This window comes from Salvelinus namaycush, chromosome 6 (genome assembly GCF_016432855.1).
Source record: "Salvelinus namaycush isolate Seneca chromosome 6, SaNama_1.0, whole genome shotgun sequence".
Classification (NCBI taxonomy): domain Eukaryota; kingdom Metazoa; phylum Chordata; class Actinopteri; order Salmoniformes; family Salmonidae; genus Salvelinus; species Salvelinus namaycush.
Genome location: NC_052312.1, coordinates 36220987 through 36242409, shown reverse-complemented (window position 1 = coordinate 36242409; position 21423 = coordinate 36220987). Strand labels below are relative to the sequence as shown.

The 21423-nt window shown below is 42.5% G+C and overlaps 1 protein-coding gene across 1 annotated transcript; it reads right to left on the bottom strand.

Moving 5' to 3' along the window:
• Nucleotides 1–1822: 1822 nt before the first annotated feature.
• Nucleotides 1823–19938, bottom strand: LOC120049357 (monocarboxylate transporter 2-like). Its single transcript, XM_038995623.1, has 5 exons — nucleotides 19859–19938; nucleotides 9014–9265; nucleotides 4870–5013; nucleotides 3708–4517; nucleotides 1823–3245 (listed from the first exon to the last, which is right to left on the bottom strand). The coding sequence occupies exons 2-5, from the start codon at nucleotides 9228–9230 to the stop codon at nucleotides 2971–2973; spliced, it is 1446 nt and encodes a 481-aa protein (XP_038851551.1). The 5' UTR covers nucleotides 9231–9265; nucleotides 19859–19938; the 3' UTR covers nucleotides 1823–2970.
• Between the last annotated feature and the right edge of the window lie 1485 nt (nucleotides 19939–21423).

Here is a 21423-nt window from a genome sequence, read left to right as displayed (position 1 = left end):
ATAATTAAACATATATTAAATCATATTGACATATATAACTTTTGTGGTGCAATGAAAGATATTATTAAATAAGTGAAGCTCACTTTGAATTGTGTAAATATGGAACTGCACATGAACGTTGTTTATTATCATGTTAATAGAAATTGCTGACAAAATTCTTCAAGCAAACATTATGCTTACTACAACTTCCCTCAAAAAGTCATTTCAGAGAGTTAGAGCTGAAAGGAAGAAATACTGTACTTAAAAATTAAGGTCACACAAGAAGCTGTTTAACCGTTTCACAATAGGCATGTTAATTTGGTAATTTCTATAACACTTCAATAAATACATTTTCATGTATATATATATATATATATACACAGTACCAGTCAAAAGGTTGGACACACCTACTCATTCAAGGATTTTTCTTTATTTTTACTATTTTCTACATTGTAGAATAATACTGAAGACATCAAAACTATGAAATAACACATACGGAATCATGTAGTAAACAAAAAAGTGTTAAACAAATCAAAATATATTTTACATTTGAGATTCTTCAAAGTAGCCACTTTGCCTTGATGACAGCTTTGCACACTCTTGACCATTCTCTCAACCAGCTTCATGAGGTAGTCACCTGGAATGCATTTCAATTAACAGGTGTGCATTAAAAGTTCATTTGTGGAATTTCTTTCCTTCTTAATGCTTTTGAGCCAATCAGTTGTGTTGTCACAAGGTAGGGGTGGTATACAGAAGATATCCCTATTTGGTAAAAGACTGAGTTCATATTATGGCAAGAACAGCTGAAATAGGCAAAGAGAAACGACAATCCATCATTATTTTAAGACATGAACGTCAGTCAATTCAGAAAATGTCAAGAACTTTGAAAGTTTCTTCAAGTGCAGTCGCAAAAACCATCAAGCACTATGATGAAAATGTCTCTCATGAGGACCGCCACAGGAAAGGAAGACCCAGAGTTACCTCTGCTGCAGATGATATGTTCATGAGAGTTACAAGCCTCAGAAATTGCAGCCCAAATAAATGTTTCACAGAGTTCAAGAAACAGACACAACTCAACATCAACTGTTCAGAGGAGACTGCGTAAATCAGGCCAAATTGCTGCAAAGAAACCACTACTAAAGGACACCAATAAGAAGAAGACACTTGCTTGGGCCAAGAAACACGAGCAATGGACATCAGACCGGTGGAAATCTGTCCTTTGGTCTGATGAGTCCAAATTTGAGAATTTTGGTTCCAACCACTGTGTCTTTGTGAGATACAGAGTAGGCTTTTCTGGTGACACTGTCAGTGATTTATTTAGAGTAAAAGGCACATTTAACCAGCATGGCTACCACAGCATTCTGCAGCGATACGCCATCCCATCTGGTTTGCGCTTAGTGGGACTATGATTTGTTTTCAACAGGACAATGACCCAGCACACCTCCAGGCTGTGTAAGACCTATTTGAACAAGAAGGAGAGTGATGGAATGCTGCATCAGATGACCTGGCCTCCACAATCACCCGACCTCAACCCAAATGAGATGGTTTGGGATGGTTTGACCGCAGAGGGAAGGAAAAGCAGCCAACAAATGCTCAGCATATGTGGGAACTCCTTCAAGACTGTTGGAAAAGCATTCCAGGTGAAGCTGGTTGAGAGAATGCCAAGAGTGTGAAAACCTGTCATCAAGGCAAAGGGTGGCTACTTTGAAGAATCTCAAATATAAAGTATATTTTGATTTGTTTAACCCTTTTTTGACTACTACATGATTCCATATGTGTTATTTCATAATTTTGATGTTTTCACTATTATTCTATAATAGAAAATAAAGAAAAACCCTTGAATGAGTAGGTGTGTCCAAACTTTTGACTGGTACTGTATATTTGACACAACTTAGTTGCATTCTTTACGTAAGGCAATGTATCATTGGTGAAAGTTAAACAGCTACTCCCAGAAATGACCATTGACTACAAAAATGAATATCCCTGTATATACGTACATCAATACAATGGCTAGGAATAGGTTATATTGCTCATGGATTCTTTATTTGGTATAAACCAACAATATGCACATTTATAGATGATATTGATTGTGAATATCAAGTATTCTTAATAAGGCCCTTGGAAACACAGCCAATAAAACGAATTGACATCCAACCTCATTAAATATGATTAAATTGCATTTGTTTCATTGTTGTTTTGGATGAGGCCTAAACATGGGCAGTTTAGAAGTAGTGCAGCGTACGGACTCCATGTGCAATATGCAATAGTGAATAAAACAGTGGGTGTGTTACCGTTAGATTAGAAGCATGGCAGTTTTGCAGGTTTAGCTAACGAACACAACAGACACAGTGCGCTAAAGGACAGTATAATACATGGTCACTGGAGCCACCAAACAATGAACTCATCTCTGTTCCTGTGTTGCAACAATATCTGTCTCTCACCATAACCCTGGTACTAACGGACTTTATGTGTCCTCGCATGTCAGCTCCCAGCATAGGAAGCGGGGATATTAACCTGTATTGATTTCAATCAAAACAGTTGAATTGGGCTGCTGGTGTGGTAGGTTTAGTGGCACAGGCTAAATACATGAGCAGTACTAGATTTCTGTCGACAGGTCGCATTTCACAGATTCCTAGATTCGCGACAAAAGCTTCTTTCTCATATTCCAAGCCTTGTGGCCTCCTAACATGCGTTCTGTATCTTACACCATTATCTCCGGCTAGTCTGATGTTTGAGTAGTAGTCAGGGCAGTCACCCCTTCCTCCAGCAATACACCATGCAGTATCCCACAACATGGTTGTCGTTGTTACTCTGGCAGTTTGAGTGTCTCTGAAACAGAGGGGCCCCTGCGGGGAGGCCCCCGAGCGAAACCCTGGAGAGTGAAAGACCAGGATGCCCCCCCCCCTTGAGCTCAGTCTGCAGTTTGATAGTGGCAGAGGGGGACGTGAGGGTGGTGGTGAAGGGGAGTGTGGTTGGCAGTAGGGAGGGGCTCTAGATGTTGGTCTCCCTCTGCATGGCGTCCTCATCCTTGGGGTCTACCATGTCCTCCAATGCCTGGGCGTCCCCATCTGTCTCCTTTTGGTCCTGGTCCCGGTCAGGGTCCTCGGTTTCAGTCCGTTTGTACATCTCCTCCTGCTTGCGCTCCTTGGCCAGGAGTCTGTAGTTGATGAAGTTGCCGATGAACAGCCAAATACTGGCCATGATCACCACAGCCCCACAGCAGAAATACATGTACTTGTAGTTTTTGGTGATGTCCACCAGTTTACCTGTAAATAAGAGCATAGAAAGGGTAAATGTTATTACATTTAGATTATTTTTTTTTGAGTGATGAAGGTCTGTCATATCGCTATTTTCTGCATTTCCAAATATGCCTTTATCAGTTTCTTCATGTCTACTGATCTTTAATGAGGACATTATCCCAAATAAATGAAGCATTTTGTCAAGGACCAATAATCACAGAATTAACTTTCCATTTGTTGTTATTGTAATTAGACAAATAAGCACATATTATAAGCACACATGCCAAAATGTAATATTGCTTTTCCACTCTAAATCAGCAAACTCTATAACCAAGATCAAACCAAGTGAATGACTACTAAGCAATAGCACTCCTTAAAACAATAATTGAGTGACTTTAATTTATTCCTTTGGCATATCAACTGCTTAAAAAGTAAGCAATGTCTCACAACTGAATTAAGTACTAATGAGTTGAGAGATCAGTGACATACCTGCCAGAGGTGGACCAATGAGGACAGGGCAGCACTCCACAATGGTGGTGAGCCCCACAGCGCTGGAGAACCTCTGAGCCCCCACCAGGTCCATCAGGGTCTCAAACAGCACCGAGCTGACCATGCCGAAGGCAAAGCCAAAGAACACGGCGTACACCACCAGGCCTGTGTAGCTCTCCACCAGGGGGCAGAGGATGTGGCATACCCCGTTGTAGAGCACGGCGAAGCTGAAGAAGTACTGGATCCTGGGCCGGATCCACTTGGAGTTGGCCAGGAGCCCCATGGAGGGCCGGGCAAACATGTCCACGAAGGCCAGGATGGAGAGCAGGAAGGCGGCCGAGTACTCGTCCACGCCTATGTCCTTGGCGTAGGCCGTCAGGAAGACTATTGGCGAGAAAAAGCCCAAGAACATGATGACGTTGCCCGACAGGTAGATGAGGAAACCGCGGTGCTTGAAAAGCGACAGGTCAATGAACTTGTTGACAGTCCCCAAACAAGTGGTCGTCTCCTTCTTCTTGGTGGCAGTTTTGGCAACGACCAACTCCTCATCCTTCTTGATCTTGCCCAGCGGTGGCCCCAGGGGCCTCATCAGGGAGCCAGCCACACAGCAATTGAGCAGTATGCCCCCCAGGATGAGGAAGCTGCCCCTCCAGCCGAAGGAGTTGAACAGGTACTGGTTGAAAGGGGCTAGGCTGCTCAGGAATACTGGGCTACCGGCCATGGCTATTCCGTTAGCGATGGGACGCTTCTTATAGAAGTACTTGCCAATCATAGTCAGTGCTGGCTGAAGGTTAAAGGCTAGGCCCAGGCCTTTGTGAGGAGAGAGGATAATATGATTTAGAGTTAAAAAGAACATACATTTCTAACAAGTTAATTATCTGATAAGATAATTCAGGCATATATGACAGTGAGCATGAAATACACATTCGGAATAATATACATTTTCTTCAAGTAGCCAGACTGTGGTCATTAAATGATTTGACAAATCAAGCTTAACTGTACTCTTGTAATGTATCTATAGTCTTTTACTATGATCTTTGTGAAACACAGAATGGAAAAGTCCAAATCAGTTGTAGGCCTATTTTCAACCAGCTACTTAAGGAGTTTGACACAATAATCAAATTAACTCGGAATGAGTTGAAATGGATTTCATCGGAATTACCTCCTATAAGACCGATGCAAACATAAAGCTCCACCACGCTGTTGCAGAAGGAAGCAGATATCAACCCGATAGAAGACAGTACTCCCCCCATGATCATGACAGGTCTGCAGCCATATGTGTTTACCAGTACACTGCTTATGGGACCTGGAAGAGAAACAAATGAGATACTAAAAACATGGTCTTTCATCCAACCCAAACATTCAGCCTGTAATAGACTAGGGTAATCATGTAGTGATTACTTAATGATTTAAGCTTGTTAGCGTTGAAAGACAGCGTGAAACTTCCCGGCTCTGGAAATAGAAGTACTGTAACAAGACCTTGTTGATACTGGTAAACAATGTACAACATCGTGTTGTGTGTTCTGCATGTATTCTTAAGGGGATGAGGGCTGCATTGAGAGATCAGTAACAAACAGGCGCAACACAGCATTATCTTAGTAGTCAAACAAAAAAATTGCCTTATTGCCAATAAGTACAGAGCACGTTGACAAAACATCTGTTATTTTCCAGCTTTGCTACGTATGTATCAGGGATCCCATCACGACAAGCAATAAATGTACTGTTGGACCAACAAGACCAATGACACAGAGTGCAGATGAGGTCTTGGACATAACTCAGGACCTAGATTAACCAATTGGTGCCTGTCAGCCTTGGACAGGCTGCACTGAGAGCTGAGGGCCAAACTAATAGAGTGTTAGTCAAACGGAATGAGTCAAAATCGATCAAGCCCGTCAAGCATCATCGACACGCTGAGTGAAGACATTGAACTGAGCTCTGGTTGGACACGCAATGGGTCTCTCTGTTTCATAAGCTTTCAAGGCACAGCTGCCATGCTAATGCAAAACAGAGACCCAATGTGGCAGCCAGTTATCTTATGAAATGGATAATAGACACTGACTGTGTGAATACACACTGCATGGGCATAGATAGGTTTCATATGTGACAGCGAGAGAACGCTGGTTAACGTAAATGGACTCCTTTGAATTGTAGCATCACCAGATGTATTTGCTGAAAGTGCACTGCAATGCAATGTTTTCATATCTGAAAAGAGGTGGAATCATGAACTATGATACACACACACCTTGAAGTGAGCTGAAGACCTTGGCTCCATGGCCCATTTGTCCCTCAACTCAGTTTCTCTGTAATTCACAATTTTCCATGAGTAACAGTAAGCACTTGATATTGGTAGTAAACGCACAGATGAGTTGAGTGGGCCGACCAGCATCACGCTACTATGCCACAATGCACTTTCCATTTCCTTCAATAAGGGCTTGCCACACAACTTCTTCTTAGAGGCATACAACACAAGACAACAGGCAGGAAGTGAATCTTAGCAGATTTTGGTTTTAGTGGGTCAACCCCTGTTATTGAACCCTCTCTATGGTCATTGATAGTACATCAATCTGAAAGGTCCAAACAATTCCTTTTAAATTGTGTCCTTGTCAAATTTCTAAAAGTTGTTGTTGAGGGAAACTTTATCCTTTGTATTTCTAAAGTCCTGTTATGTTTGAACCTCTGGTCTCCATTACTTGATAGGGTGAGGCATGACTCTGCTTCTATGGCATGTCACAATGTCCCCTTTCATGACAGACTTTAAACAAAAGGAAGAGTAAATTGAATAAGAAACGATAAGAGTAATGAAAGATTTTTCCCTTTTTTGAATAATGCCCCCATTAGCAAGCAGAAGATGTGCCGTATCTGTGTCGGACTCGGGGAGCGGTGCTATTTAAAAAGCAGGTTGGGGAAGAAGTCGCCTGACTTCATTTGCTCTGCGTGAATCTTTTTTCGACCTTGAGGAGAAGAGCCCTCCTCATTTGCATACAGAGCACTTATCAGTATTCTCCTGAGTCTGGTGGTGAAGCCTGGATCGGCCAAGTGGAGGGAGCCCTTGAGGTTTCATATTAGCTCCTTTTAAAAAGGAATTCATAAGTGAAGTTTAATTGCTGCAATAGCTGGACAGACTTTCCAGGTTACCAAAAGCAAATTAGGAGTTTGTTTTGACAGTAACTTTAAGGACAAACAATTTGACTACTATTGACATTCAACATGCCATCTTTGAACATACTGTATCTCAGCCCCTACCAACATGCTTGGGCCCATTAATAAAACATTTTATTGAAGTATGATCAGATACCATAACTTAATGTTGCTTGTGTCCAGACTTGAGGCAAAATATGGGCTCAATCATGGAAACAAATACCTACAAGAGGATGGGTACACCCGTCATTTACCCTTTCAGCTGTGATTTATTTCACAGGACCTAAAAGCTAGTTACACAAACTTCCATCTTTCTGCTGTCTAACACATTTTTCTACCACTCCCTGATTTGTGAGGTTGGAAAAGAAAAGGTTGATAAACCGTCAAGATAGCTGACTATGCAGGAAACTGATGTTTGCAATCCATCATATTATTAATGTCTCTCTCATTACGGAATAAAGCGCTGATATATGAAGCTTAGAGTTGTTTTCCAGAGCAGTCATACAAGGACGCAAACATGAATTCTATCAGTGGTTGATCGACTAATAAACACAGCTTAGCTAGCCATATTTCATATTTCATATTTCAGTTAGCATTGAGGCTAATGTGCCTGGCAGTGAGAGAGCTCTGCTGTGCTGACTGTCAACAGAGGAAGGTACTGTATGTAACCATGCTGCCTAGCCTAGTCAAGGTCAACTCTCCCTCTCTCTGTGTGGATTAGTGACATTGATCCAACACTGACACACACACAGCCTCCATATTAGCACGTCACTGCAGAGCGACACTCAGCCAGGCTAGAAGGGAGGGACGGGAGAACAGGACATCTGCAGTAGGCATATAGATGATGCAATAGTGTGCAATATTTCACAATATTTCCCTTTGGGCTCTTTTCTGCACCCATCATCATCATTACTAATCATTCATCTCAGTGTCTGTGTTACACCCTGGGTTATAGAGCCAAACATCCAGGACGATATGAAATAGTTGCCTTCACTTCCAGTTGTTGCGCATTTGTGGTTGTATCTAATATGTGTGAGATATGTGTCATCATAAAAATAGGTTGGCTGCTGTTTGAAATCAGCAAGAGCCACACATTGGCATATCCTGATGTGTGAGGACATGGCAAGCATTTCCAGTTTGTTTGCTCTGTGATTGCATCCAATCAGCATCATAAGTGGCACTGCTATCTTATCAGTTAGGGAGTCTGCCTGATGACTGCCCTAGAGAATTCAGTAAGTGTCTGACCTCTGAACTCGTGGTGGAGGTGGCAGTTGCGTCAACAGCACAGACGGCAGGCGGTGTGAAAACAACAGGTGCGTTGTAAAAGAACCACAGTCTCCTTTCTCTTCCAAGAGGACAAACACCCTCAATAAGCAGCTCTCTGGTTGGGGTAAATATTTGGTGATGCGTGATTGTTTTTCCGCCATGTTATTCCAGAGAGCAGCATATACCGCACTGGGCTGTCCGTTGCTTGTAGAAATAAAGAATGCATTAAACACTGAAAGGACAATTGCTTTATCAGGCTACAGCTGGTGCAAACACATAGGACAAGAGAGCAGGTGTTTAATGAATAGCTGATGAAGCTCTGTTCTCCCCTTTGCTCAGAGATCAATATGAATGAATTACACTAAACATTTTAATGAGGGACAAGTGCCTTGTACAGGCTTGTCACATATAGAGGATGGTATTGGGTGTCCTTGGCTCTCTATGGCCAATTGGCCATCACTGTCACCATCATCACAACAACGGTCTAGGATACAACAAACCCTGTTGACAGCAACAATTAGAAATGACTGGATGGGATGGCATCCGCTAACAGATGGCCAGCATGGCATTGCCAAGCAAGGTGCCTACTGGGTAACCTAGTGATGGGTAAAGTCATGCTGAGAAGGAGAAAATGTGATGCATGACTACTACAATACGCTTATGACTAGTCACAGAAACCGTGTGTTCTTCTTGAATGTCAATTTAAATCTGGTCATAGGTTCTCATAGGAGACACACAATCAGATTAGTACAGGTACCTTGCCCCATACTTAGGGCCTGAATTTTCCCTGGACAGGTCACATGGTGAAGATAAACTCAGGGCACTACATATACAGAAACCCAACTCTTAACAAATCAGACAGACGACTTCATCAAGAGACTACCTGGACACCAACTTCTTACCTCCTGCGTACATGACGGCCAGCATGATGGAGGAGATCCATGCTATCTGGCTGTAGGAGCAATCAAAGATCTTCTGGATGTCCTTGAAGTAGACGGTGATGGCCTTGGGGAAGGCGTAGGAGAAGCCGATGGAGATGAAGGATCCCAGCACCACGGCCCAGCCCCAGCCCCCGTCCGGAGGGGTCACTGCTGGGGGGCCTGCGGCAGGGGGTGGCATCTCTGGCCCGGCTGGCTCTCAGCGCTCACTGTTTACTGGAGGGGGAAAGAGGAAAAGGAAAGAGAGGGTCAGTACAGGGGAGATATGAAGAGGAAGTAGAGGGTCAGTACAGGGGAGATATGAAGAGGAAGGAGAGGGTCAGTACAGGGGACATATGAAGAGGAAGAGAAACCGTTAAAAAGCTCTCTTGGTTGGGGAATTGGACAATAATGATGATAATGACATCTCCATTCCTTCTAAGATTAATTTCTGTACTGTAAACTTAGGCTTGAAAAATGAATGAAAAAAATGATAAATGTATAATAAAAAAGGTCTCATATGTGGACTACTTGTGGACTATTCTCTCCCACATAAGGTGGACCACTTATGTGGACCATTACGCACTATATTCAGAGGTTAAAGATTGTTTGGAGACAATTGTAGCTAACACCAATACCACATTGACAATGGAATGTTTTAAGTGTATGCCCTACTGTTTACCACCGGTTGAGGCCATGTCCCTTTTGTCATTTAAACTCTTGACTTGGGTCATAAGACCAAATCTCAGCTCCAGAATGCACGTGAGCGCACACACACTAACATAGTTAATCACCCTTGTCACAAGGTTGAGTTTCTACCTGAAACTAGACCAGCCCTTGCCCCACCCACTTTTCACCTTGAGGGTATCCCCCTGGTGTGACAGGGGAGAGGTGTACGGGCAGCAATGACCAAGATCACTTGTCTTTATTGACAAAGCAAACATGTCTCTGATCGTATATAAACACATACACCACACATACACACTTTCTAAATTGTTCAAGAGATATCATGGGTAAGAGGCAGCTGCTTAGTTCCAGGCACACAATCTACAACACCTGATGAGTGATATTAATATGTGCCTTCGGGATCCAATGAGCTTAATCAACAACAACAACAATATTGCATAAATTATATAATTCTGATCTCACATACGTTGACATGACACAACCAACCACTGGCTTATGAAGGCATTTCAACATCACAAGTAAAAGCTTATTCAAATGGGATTATCCTAGTTTAGCAAAAACATGCTCAGCCATACTCTAGAGACGATAAAGCTTAACAGGGGTGTGGCATCGCTTTGATTAGGTGGGTTAGAAGATTGAAGGTAGACACATAGCACACTAACTCTATTCAAAAATAAGAATTTGTTCTTAACTGACTTGCCTAGTTAAATAAAGGTCAAATTAAAATAAAATACAATTTCAAGGTAAAGTGTTGAGGAAAGTGGTTGAAGTTCCAACCAAACCAGAAGGGCACAAAAACACTAAAACTAGAACCTTTCATTTCAATCTCAAGAGTGGCTGTAAAACAGGCTCCATGACAACAACAGGGTGCACTGAAGTCAGTGGCATCAATAAATTATATCGTCTCTGTCTCTCATCAAGACGTGGCCAGATCAGATTGCACTGCTGTGGAGCCTCATTCATATTCAGCCCTGTCTCAGCTGTCAACGGCAGGCAATTAGCTAAACTAGTCGCCATGTGCTGTGATTGGTTGACCTCTCAGAAGGAAAAAGGAAAACGTGAATGAAGACAGTTACTCAAATCAAATCAAACTTTATTTGTCACATGTGCCGAATACAACAAGTGTATACTTTCCCGTGAAATGCTTACTTACAAGCCCTTAACCAACAGTGCAGTTCATGAAGAAGAAAATATTTACTAAGTAGACTAAAATAAAAAGTTATAATACAAAGTAACACAATAAGAATAACAATAACGAGGCTATATACAGGGGGCACCGGTACCGAGTCAGTGTGCGGGGGTACAGGCTTGTTGAGGTAATCTGTACATGCAGGTGGGGGCGAAGTGACTATGCATAGATAACAAATAAACAGCGAGTAGCAGCAGTGTACAAAAGGGAGGGGGGGAGGGCAATGTCAATGTAAATTGTCCGGTGGCGATTTTATGAATTCTTCAGCAGTCTTATGGCTTGGGGGTAGAAGCTGTTGAGGATCCTTTTGGTCCTAGACTTGGCGCTCTGGTACCACTTGCCGTGCGGTAGCAGAGACAACAGTCTATAACTTGGGTGACTGGAGTCTCTGACAATTTTATGGCTTTCCTCTGACACCACCTATTATATTGGTCTGCCATCCAGGGCAGGAAGCTTGGCCCCAGTGATGCACTACCCTGTGTGGCACCTTACGGTCAGATACTGAGCAGTTGCCATACCAGGCGGTGATGCAACTGGTCAGGATCCTCTCGATGGTGCAGCTGTAGAACCTTCTGAGGATCTGGGGACCCACGCCAAATCTTTTCAGTCTCCTGAGGGGGAAAAGGTTTTGTCGTGCCCTCTTCACGACTGCCTTGGTATGTTTGGACCACGATAGTCCGTTGGTGATGTGGACACCAAGGAACTTAAAACTCTCGACCCGCTCCACTACAGTCCCGTCAATGTTAATGGGGGCCTGTTCGGCCCGTATTTTCCTGTAGTCCACGATCAGCTCCTTTGTCTTGCTCACATTGAGGGAGAGGTTGTTGTCCTGGCACCACACTGACAGTTGTATGACCTCCTCCCTATAGGCCGTCTCATCGTTGTCGGTGATCAGGCCTACCACTGTTGTGTCGTCAGCAAACTTAATGATGGTGTTGGAGTCGTGTTTGGCCACGCAGTCGTGGGTGAACAGGGAATACAGGAGGGGACTGAGTACACACCCCTGAGGGGCCCCAGTGTTAAGGATCAGTGTGGCAGATGTGTTGTTCCCTACTCTTACCACCTGGGGACGGCCTGTCAGGAAGTCCAGGATCCAGTTGCAGAGGGAGGTGTTTAGTCCCAGGGTCCTTAGCTTAGTGATGAGCTTCGTGGGCACTATGGTGTTGAATGCTGAGCTGTAGTCGATGAACAGCATTCTCACATAGGTGTTCCTTTTGTCCAGGTGAGAAAGGGCAGTGTGGAGTGTGATTGAGATTGCGTCATCTGTGGATCTGTTGGGATGCTGTTGATGTGAGCCGTGACCAGCCTTTCAAAGCACTTCATGGCTACCGACGTGAGTGCCACGGGGCAGTAATCATTTAGGCAGGTTACCTTCGCTTCCTTGGACACAGGGACTATGGTGGTCTGCTTGAAACATGTAGGTATTACAGACTCAGTCAGGGAAAGGTTGAAAATGTCAGTGAAGACACTTGACAGTTGGTTCGTGCATGTTCAACGTCACTATAAAAGACATTAAAAAGTATGTTTTAATTTTATGCTAAAACTGATAGTAGTTGAAATTTGAGATTTTATCAGCTGGTTTATAACTACTACATGACTTCTGACACACACACACACACACACACACACACACACACACACACACACACACACACACACACACACACACACACACACACACACACACACACACACACACACACACACACACACAACATTGTTTAGGTAAGGAATACCTCCAGCCTAGCTTTTCTAAATAAAGGCGTTGTTTCATCAGGACTATGTAAACACGGTTGTTATTTAACAGACACCATGAGTATTTGTGACCTGTATTATGTGGGCTTAACGGAGGGTGAAGTGGTACAGAAAATGTATTCTTACAGGCATCTTCACGTCACTCTGTTCAAGTGCTTGACTTACATTTTTTAAAACATTTCTAACTTAAGCAAAAATAAATTGCTAATCACTAAAATATATAATCCTCTGTGCATATTCTCATGTGTTGCTCTTTTAATTAAACTCAAGAGATTGTCTATTTTTCAAACATCCATATGGTAATAAAGTCTAATCTGATTATTGTCTGGGGTTGATAGTGGGGTTGATTGATTAAACGTGACGACAATGCATAACATGGTCTCAGGACTCATAAGCTGCTTAGGTTTATAAATCTGAATAGTATACTGAAAATACCAAAACACACATTGTAAGCGATGATAACAGTCACACACAAATGTGCAGTCACGCACAAAAAAACTTTCTGTAAGTAAACAAAACAAGTTTGTTTAGGCTATTTGACGTACATGAGCCTACTTGTGTTTTTCAAGAGAAGTTTATTCATTCTTTGTGCTCCACAGTAGTTTCTCCCCTCTCCCCATGATGTCATCATGTGTCCTCTGTAATGTGTCTTTCCTCTGTTTGGTGTCTCAGAATAGCAGCTGACACAGAGAGATGGGCAGATGCTTTCACAGCCAGAGACAACCAACCACAGTCCCACCCAACCGGAGGGATATGTCCCGTCTAAGCCAATCACAAGACACCTCAGATGCCTGTCCTTGCCCGTTGTTGAACTGAGCAAACAGTGTGCCTACCTTAGGTCTACCCGTGCTCGAAACACTCCTGTTATCTTCAACTTCAGGGAAGGTTAATGGAGCCTTAGAATTAGAATGCAGAGGCAGGCAGCCAACAACTACAACAGCATTCCTCTAATTGAATTATCTCAATGACAAGCTGATCAAAGCATGTAACACAATAGTGTGTGTGTGTGAGAACCTGTCTGTGTTCTGTTTCAGGTGAGCTACGTTGAGTAACCATGGAGCTTGACACAGAAAAGACGTGTAACTGAGTTAACGGACACAATGCACCACCTGCAGCAACACGACTGACTACCCATGAGGCACATGATGAGCAGGATTGGTGGCTTTGTGTCTCTTGGTACACCCAACAGGATTATGTGGGATAGAGTGTGCAGAGCGAAAATGAAAATGGATAGTTAACCTACTCAGAGCTATCTTGGCACCACCCTGACAGAACGATTTTAGTAAATATAGAGCCACTCTGAGGCTGGTTGCGGTTTTGAGCTGTGCAATTTACAGGATAATCACCCTTTTTTTCATTGACATTGTGTTATAATTTGTTTTATAAATAGCAGCTACTCCATTTGCCACGGTCATAGAGGTGAAGTAGAACAATGATTAAAAAAAACACTTCACTTTTTCTCATATCTAGTCACTGCCTAAATGTAAAACAGGCAGTGTAGAAGTTTCTTGTTGGGCCCTTGCACAAAGGTATGAATGACATTCAGGCATTGCGAGGTCACTAACGTCACCATGCTGTACTCTGGTTTGTGTATCCACAGGCCTTCAGGCAGGTACAGGCCACTCCTGTGACAGTCTAGTCCTCAAGGAATCTTGTGTCACCTTGGATGAAACTGACAAGAAGATTTGAGCCAAGTGTTTTCTTTAGCATCATACACTACCTGATTATGTGGTCTGAATAGCCTGTGGGAGAGGAAGACATGAGGAAGAGACGGAGAGCAAATAGATTGATAGAGAGGGAGAAAATGAGTGCTTGTAAAGGGGACTTTCCCGGTGAACAAAATGGAGAGCAGTTATTGATCACATCAATCAAAATCATGTTGATTGATTATAAGAATTCAGGGAGAACATCTCCAGAGCAGAAGCCAAGAGAAATGTCTAATCCGCCTTCTCTAAATGTCGCTGGTTCGAATACCTGAGCTGACAAAGGTGTAAAACCTGTCGATGTGCCCTTGAGCAAGGCACTTAACCCTAATTTGCTCCAGGGGCACCGTACTACTATGGCTGACCCTATTAAAGCAACACATTTCACTGTATGTGACAATTAAACATATTCCCCCCACCCCCTTTTTATTTGATATCACAGCACCAATGTTCTCTAAACAACAGCCAGAGAGTCTTGTACAAAGTCACGACAAAAGACAGTAACTTTGCCGGCTGCTTTCCACCAGACACTGGGTGATGAATTCATACAAAGCTCATAAGGTCATCAATACAATATCAGTGTGCCCTCGGTTCAGTGTACCTCCAGTCTGACGTCCATCCCTATCAACAGATATGAGTTTAATACATAACATACTGCAAGGAGTCTAGTGATCATCAACCTGTGACACAAATGAGTGTCACAAATAGAACACTGGAAATCATGTGACCTACATAAAGAGAAATTAATAAATATAAAGTATTGTGTTAATTACTCTTAACTGAATATGAACTTTATTCATCTGAAATATTCCCCATTACAGTGCTCTATACAACTCTGTGTTGTCTTCAGAAGCAATTTTCATTGACCATTGCCATATGTCAGGCCATACTGCAGGTGCCCAGCCCCGGCCCCAGTCAAAACATTTTCCTATACAACATGCTTTCCATACTTGTTGGCTTATTGGGGCGGCAGGTAGCCTAGTGGTTTGAGCGTTGGGCCAGTAACCGAAAGGTTGCTGGATTGAATCCCTTAGCTGACAAGGTAAAAAATATGTCATTCTGCCCCTGAACAAGGCAGTTAACCCACTGTTCCCCGGTAGGCAGTCATTGTAAATAAGAATTTGTTCTTAACTGATTTGCCTAGTTAAATAAAGGCTCAATTATTGGCCTCGTTGTATAACTTGCAGACTTTTCCTTTTTCAAGAAGAGGCTCCAAAATGTTAATATTACCAACATGTTTATATGTTTTCCCAAAACACAGACTGTTTCTGGAATTCCTGATTTGTTCTTCTCAAGTAGAAAACCAAACCATTCTGGTTCGACACCCATAACATGCTTTGGTTGAGGTCAAAGTGGCAGTGGAAAATGGTGACATAGGATTTAAAATTCCACCCAGCAGAGTATAATTTCTTAGATCCTCAGGTCTATTCACTGTATCACTACCACATAGTGAGCGCTTTTAATGATGAGCATAGAAATAGCACACCTAGAACAGATCTACCACTTCTTATACTTGCTTTCAATGAGAATGACAGACCTATAACTCACATTTCCATGTGAATTTGGTCAGGTGGCCCAAAAAGTTACATATCGCAGTTTCAATTATATAATGAAAGCAAACTGAAAGCAAACAAATTAACTCTCATTCTCTCAATACATTAATTCTAGGACTTGGCATGTCAAAAGTGTAAGCCAGGGTGGTGTTGAAGTGGCTTGTAGCCTTTTCGATAGCAGGCACCTGACCTAGAGGTCACCTTAAAGTAATGTATGTACTGTAGCTAAAGTGTATTCTTACGAGTTCATCATTAACCACAACTGCCAACTCTCACTTCACACAAAACGATTCAATGTTGACATAAACATTCATCAAGATGGAAAGTAATATACCAGAAACAGTGATCCAGTATACAGTTGCCTCTTTGAAGACCTGTATAGTAAAGACGCAACAGGAAACACAACCTCAATGATTTCTCAATAGAGAAACTACTGAGAGACAATGGGGACACTGACAGTCAGAGTAGACACACCCTGCCCAGCAGTCAGGGGTCTTTCAATGAAAATAATCAATAGGTGTTTGATACCTTATTATTGTAGTTTCTGCTTTCTAACTTCTACGGCAACACACCCAGAAAGTAGTCTTACATGAACAACTGGTAATGGCAAAGCACACAATAAGTCTATCTACCACATTTAGGCTATAAGGAGACATTTTGAGCAACAATATACCTGTTAATATAATGGCATTACAAGAGTAAATACCAAGTTATTACACAGGTATGAGAACAACTTGGTGTAAAATGTTACCGGATACCTTTTACTACAGGTTCTCTTAACCCATTACCGAGCTGATTTTGTTCAAATGCATGGGTGGTGACTTATCTACCATCTCCCAGTTAACCACACCCACTTAGACTACTTATTAGACATGTCTTCAGCTGCTAAGTAAGTACCTTTAATTACCATGGAAGGCCTTGAGCGGTGTTTGTGCATAGTCAGCAGGTGCGATTTATTTAGCTCACCCAGCACGCCAGGTAGGTGGTGTACTTTTGGAACCGTTCCATTGGTCTTTAAGTGCCAACCCTGCCCTCCTGGCGCACAGGGCGAGCTAAATAGTGGTGATTTCTGTCTAGGCAGAGTGTCATGGCCTCTGGAGCAACATCCAGTGCTGCCAGTGCCAAGAACCAACCTGTTAATCCATGCCAATATTTGCTGCAGCGTCAACGCCTAAGTAATGGTATGGGGAAACATTACATATTACACCACACATTAAAAGTGTAAAGTTTTAGTAGTTTGATAACGGTGTGGAGATGATTCTTCTAAATTCTTCTACAACAATTTTTTTTAAATTAGCCTACATTGATTTGAGGGACATTTCATCCAAGTATTTGTTTGAGAGGGGGTCAAAGGGGACCACCGAGTAAGTGTTAGGCTATGTAAACACCAAACAGGACATTCATAACTGGAGAAAAAGCATAAACAAACTGGGCTCTGACCGAACATGAACTGTCTCTTACAACTTCTTTTGATAAGCTACGGCTGTAGAGGACCGCTCAGCTACTCACAGGGGATTATTCTGAGCTCCACTTCCTGTTTTCTACTACAGCACCATGGGACTGGAGCGCTGGACGCAGCACCTAAGCCTCGTTGTTGATCAAGGGTTCTTGTGCCAGGCTAGGGACTTACTGAAGGTATGCAACCTAATACATACCTGACTCCAGTTGACATATTACACGGTATACATCAAATGCATTTGTATGCCTAATATTCTGTGGTGTAGGATACTGGAAATTGTTTCATATTGAATCTTGCAAGCACTTATTAAACATCATGTATACTAGGGCTGGAAAATGCCAGAGAGCTCACAAAATATTATCACGATATTTAAGCTGCTTATACGATATGTATTGTGATTCTCACAATTCTATATGTATTGCGATTCGATACTGCGATTTTATTGCGATTTGATGTTCCAAATTTTCAAACATATGGGAACATATTGCTCACTAAATCTGCTGCAGAGACAAGACAGAGCATGAGAAAATGAGGTTTGATTAGTCATGGAAATAACAGTGCTGGAAACAGGTTGTTTCAATATTTAAAAAGAAGATGGAGAACAAGCTTAAGGATGAACAATACCAGAGTTTTGGCGCAGGTACAGCTGACTAGTGTTAGCTAACGCTGATTAGAAAATCATTATTATATCTATATATTTGTCCAAAACAATATTGTGAAATGTAACTCTATGGATTTTTCCATCATCACTATTGTGTGCGCAACAACAATCATAACTACTGCTTTGTAAATACTATATCAACACCACAAATTTGTTTGGAAATTATTGTAACACATAAGGGCTAAAACCTCAGCAACTCAGCAGCCCAAATGATTGATTTTCTACCCACATGGTCAGGGGGAACACTGCTTTTAGTTGACATGAAAACAGTGAAACACATTAGTGCAGAGGACAGTGAATGTGGCTTGAGGGCTATGACAACAGTCCAGTATTTAGGATCGAGTCAGAAGTCATATTACCCTAATCACACCAGTGAATGACGGCCTACGGGCTGCTTGTTTTAGTCCAGATTACAAACCCTTTCCCCTGTGAGTTGGCTGTCTATAAAACAGATTTATCGCCAGAGGGGTTGGGAAGTCAGATGGAGATGGATGGTGAGGCTAAGAGGCTGATGACAAAGGGCTGTGGAGATGAGTCAGCTAAGCTTGAAGCTAACCATCCATGTATTATTTAGCTACATAGACTAGCGCACTAGCATGCAACATTTCTATTGAGATTTTAATGGTTCCTAGCCATCTGTCAGGTCAACTATGAAGTGGTGGCTCAACAAAGTGGAGAGGCCCCTATGTGGGTTACAGTACACCAATGTTAAAGGTTTCTCATGTCTGCAATGTCTACATATTACCCTGCCTTTAGTAACCCAAAGAAAGTAGTCCAGTACCAGAGACAGAACCAGCCTACGCCAGTACCAAAACTTCTCCAATAGGCCTACCACAGAGCAAAGTCATGACCTGGGGAGGAACGTGAAAACCCCTCAAGTGCATTATTAATTCATAATCAATATGTGCACATAGCCAAATCTATGGCCCATTGTTCTTTGTCTACATTTCTTTCAACAATGCAAGCCATATATTGCCCAATTTCCCATAACATCTCGCATTACCCAAGAACCAGGCAGACATCGCAGGTCATTTTGTAAAAAAACAGGTTTATCTCGTGCTATATATCCCCCTTTCCCTTTCCTATATCAAGTCAAGGTGGAAACAAGGCAGGTCAAATGTGACTGACCGGTGTTATATTTAAAGCCCACCAGCTGACCCGGAGAGTGAAACATCCTCTGCTTGGCCCAAACCTGTTTACGGAAAAACGTTCAGATCAGATCCTTGGATAATAATAGACTAGCAGGATTTAGTAACTGTGTCATCTCTGTGGGAAAATGGCTACTTCACATTGGGTATCGAGACGCACGCGATGAGAAGAGAGATGTACAATAGACCTACTGATTGATCAGTGATGACTCGCAATACGCGCGTGTAGATCCTAATCCGTGTGGTCAGATACTCTGTGTGCGTGTGCTGCTGATACAAACCGGATGGAACCAGCCAAATATGCATATCATAATCTACACTGGGCCTACATAAAAAAGTACTCATAATTCTCTAGGCTACTGTAGTCTATAAACATCATTCGCACAATCTTGGGAGTATTCTAAGAGTAACGAAGAACATGTCTGTCGGTACCACATTGGGTTAACTCCGTGATTACGCACAATATGTGAATTTCAAACTGAAACATAATGTAATTCAAAATCCAGCCTATTTGTTTTATAAAGCATTAAGACAACGTGGTGTGGGCTATTCTTGCCTCGATGACCAAGCAGCTCTCTAAATGCCGAAGCAAAGCGTTTCATTGTAGGACAAAACGCACCGGCAGCTTCGTAAGTGTTATTTCATCACGCATAACTTTCAGGAAACGCATATTACCTTTTGCGAATATAGGCGCGGTCTATCCCCAAATGTGGTATGTGGTCCTTGGTCGCTGACCTTGTCAGTGTTGCGGGAAGATGGGGCTGTATTCTATTTGAATTCGCTTACTAGGAAGCTGAATGTGACGTAGAGCGTTGAAAGAAGGCGGCCCATCCTGCTGCTACTGTTGCTATTCTTGACCACCGGTAGCCTAGCGCTGGAGACAAGAGACCCGCCAGAGCATCAAGTAAAACCAGCCGGCTTGCGCTCCAATACCCGTTGGGAGGAGAGGGGGGCGTTCGATAATTTGTTTGAGGGAGTTTATCATTCTTTTGTCATTGAAATGTGGTTTATCTTATGTGGTTTAGCTTCCACTGGAGAACGCTCCGCGTGTTGTGCCCCCATTCAACACAAGCTCGAAGTAGGTCATCCGCTTTATCACGGGGATTCATTTAAACAGTCGTGTAATGAGAGAGTTGTCAAAACGCTTGTTTCATGCTAGTAAACTATGCATCAAAATGTTGTAGCGAATATATTTTCACATCACTTACGTTGGCCAATTTGATCAGTTTATCTGTTTGAAGAGCAATTGAATCCTAGAGAGCCAATCGCCCATGTAGGCGTTAGGCGCCGCGCCCAACTTGTGATACACATTTATATATACACAGAACGAAAAATATAAACCCAACATGCAACAATTTCAAAGGTTTTACTGAGTTACAGTTCATATAAGGAAATCAGTCAATCGAAATGAAATCATTAGGGCCTAATCTATGGACTGGGAATACACCTATGCATCTGTTGGTCACAGATACCTTAAAAAAAGAAGAAAAAAGGTAGGGTCGTGAATCTAAAAACCAGTCAGTATCTGGTGTGACCATGATTTGCATCATGCAGCACCACCCATTTAATTTGCATAGAGCTGATCAGATTGTTGATTGTAGCCTGTGGAATGTTGTCCCACTCCTCTTCAATGGCTGTGCGAAGTTGCTGGGAATCGTACATTTCGATCGAGAGCATCCCAAACACACTCAATGGGTGACATGTCTGGTGAGCATGGAAGAACTGGGACATTTTCAACTTCCAGGAATTGTGTACACATCCTTGTGACATTGGGCTGTGCATGATCATGATGAAACATGAGGTAACATGAGGTGATGGCAGAGAATGGCACGATAATGGGCCTCAGGATCTCGTCACGGTATCTCTGTGCATTCAAATTACCATCATAAAATGCAATAGTGTTTGTTGCCCGTAGCTTATGCCTACCCATACCGTAACCCCACCGACACCATGGGAGCACTCTGTTCACAACATTGACATCAGCAAACCGCTCTCCCATCAGCAAACTGCTCGCCCAAGGTAGTAGTACACAGCGTTTTACCAGATCTTCAGTTTCTTGCCAATTTCTCGCATGGAATAGCCTTCATTTCTTAGAACAAGAATAGACTGACGAGTTTCAGAAGAAAGTTATTTGTTTCTGTCCATTTTGAGCCTGTAATCGAACCCACAAATGCTGATGCTCCAGATACTCAACTAGTCTAAAGAAGGACAGTTTTATTGCTTCTTTAAATCAGCACCAC

Bases quoted from the DNA above. Each gene is read 5' to 3' on its own strand.
- LOC120049357 (XM_038995623.1), bottom strand. From the start codon at position 9,230: ATGCCACCCCCTGCCGCAGGCCCCCCAGCAGTGACCCCTCCGGACGGG. The intron at 4,518-4,869 runs GTAATTCCGATG...CTCCTCACAAAG, and splicing joins TTGCATCGGTCTTATAGGAG to GCCTGGGCCTAGCCTTTAAC. The intron at 3,246-3,707 runs GTATGTCACTGA...TCTTATTTACAG, and splicing joins CATTGGTCCACCTCTGGCAG to GTAAACTGGTGGACATCACC.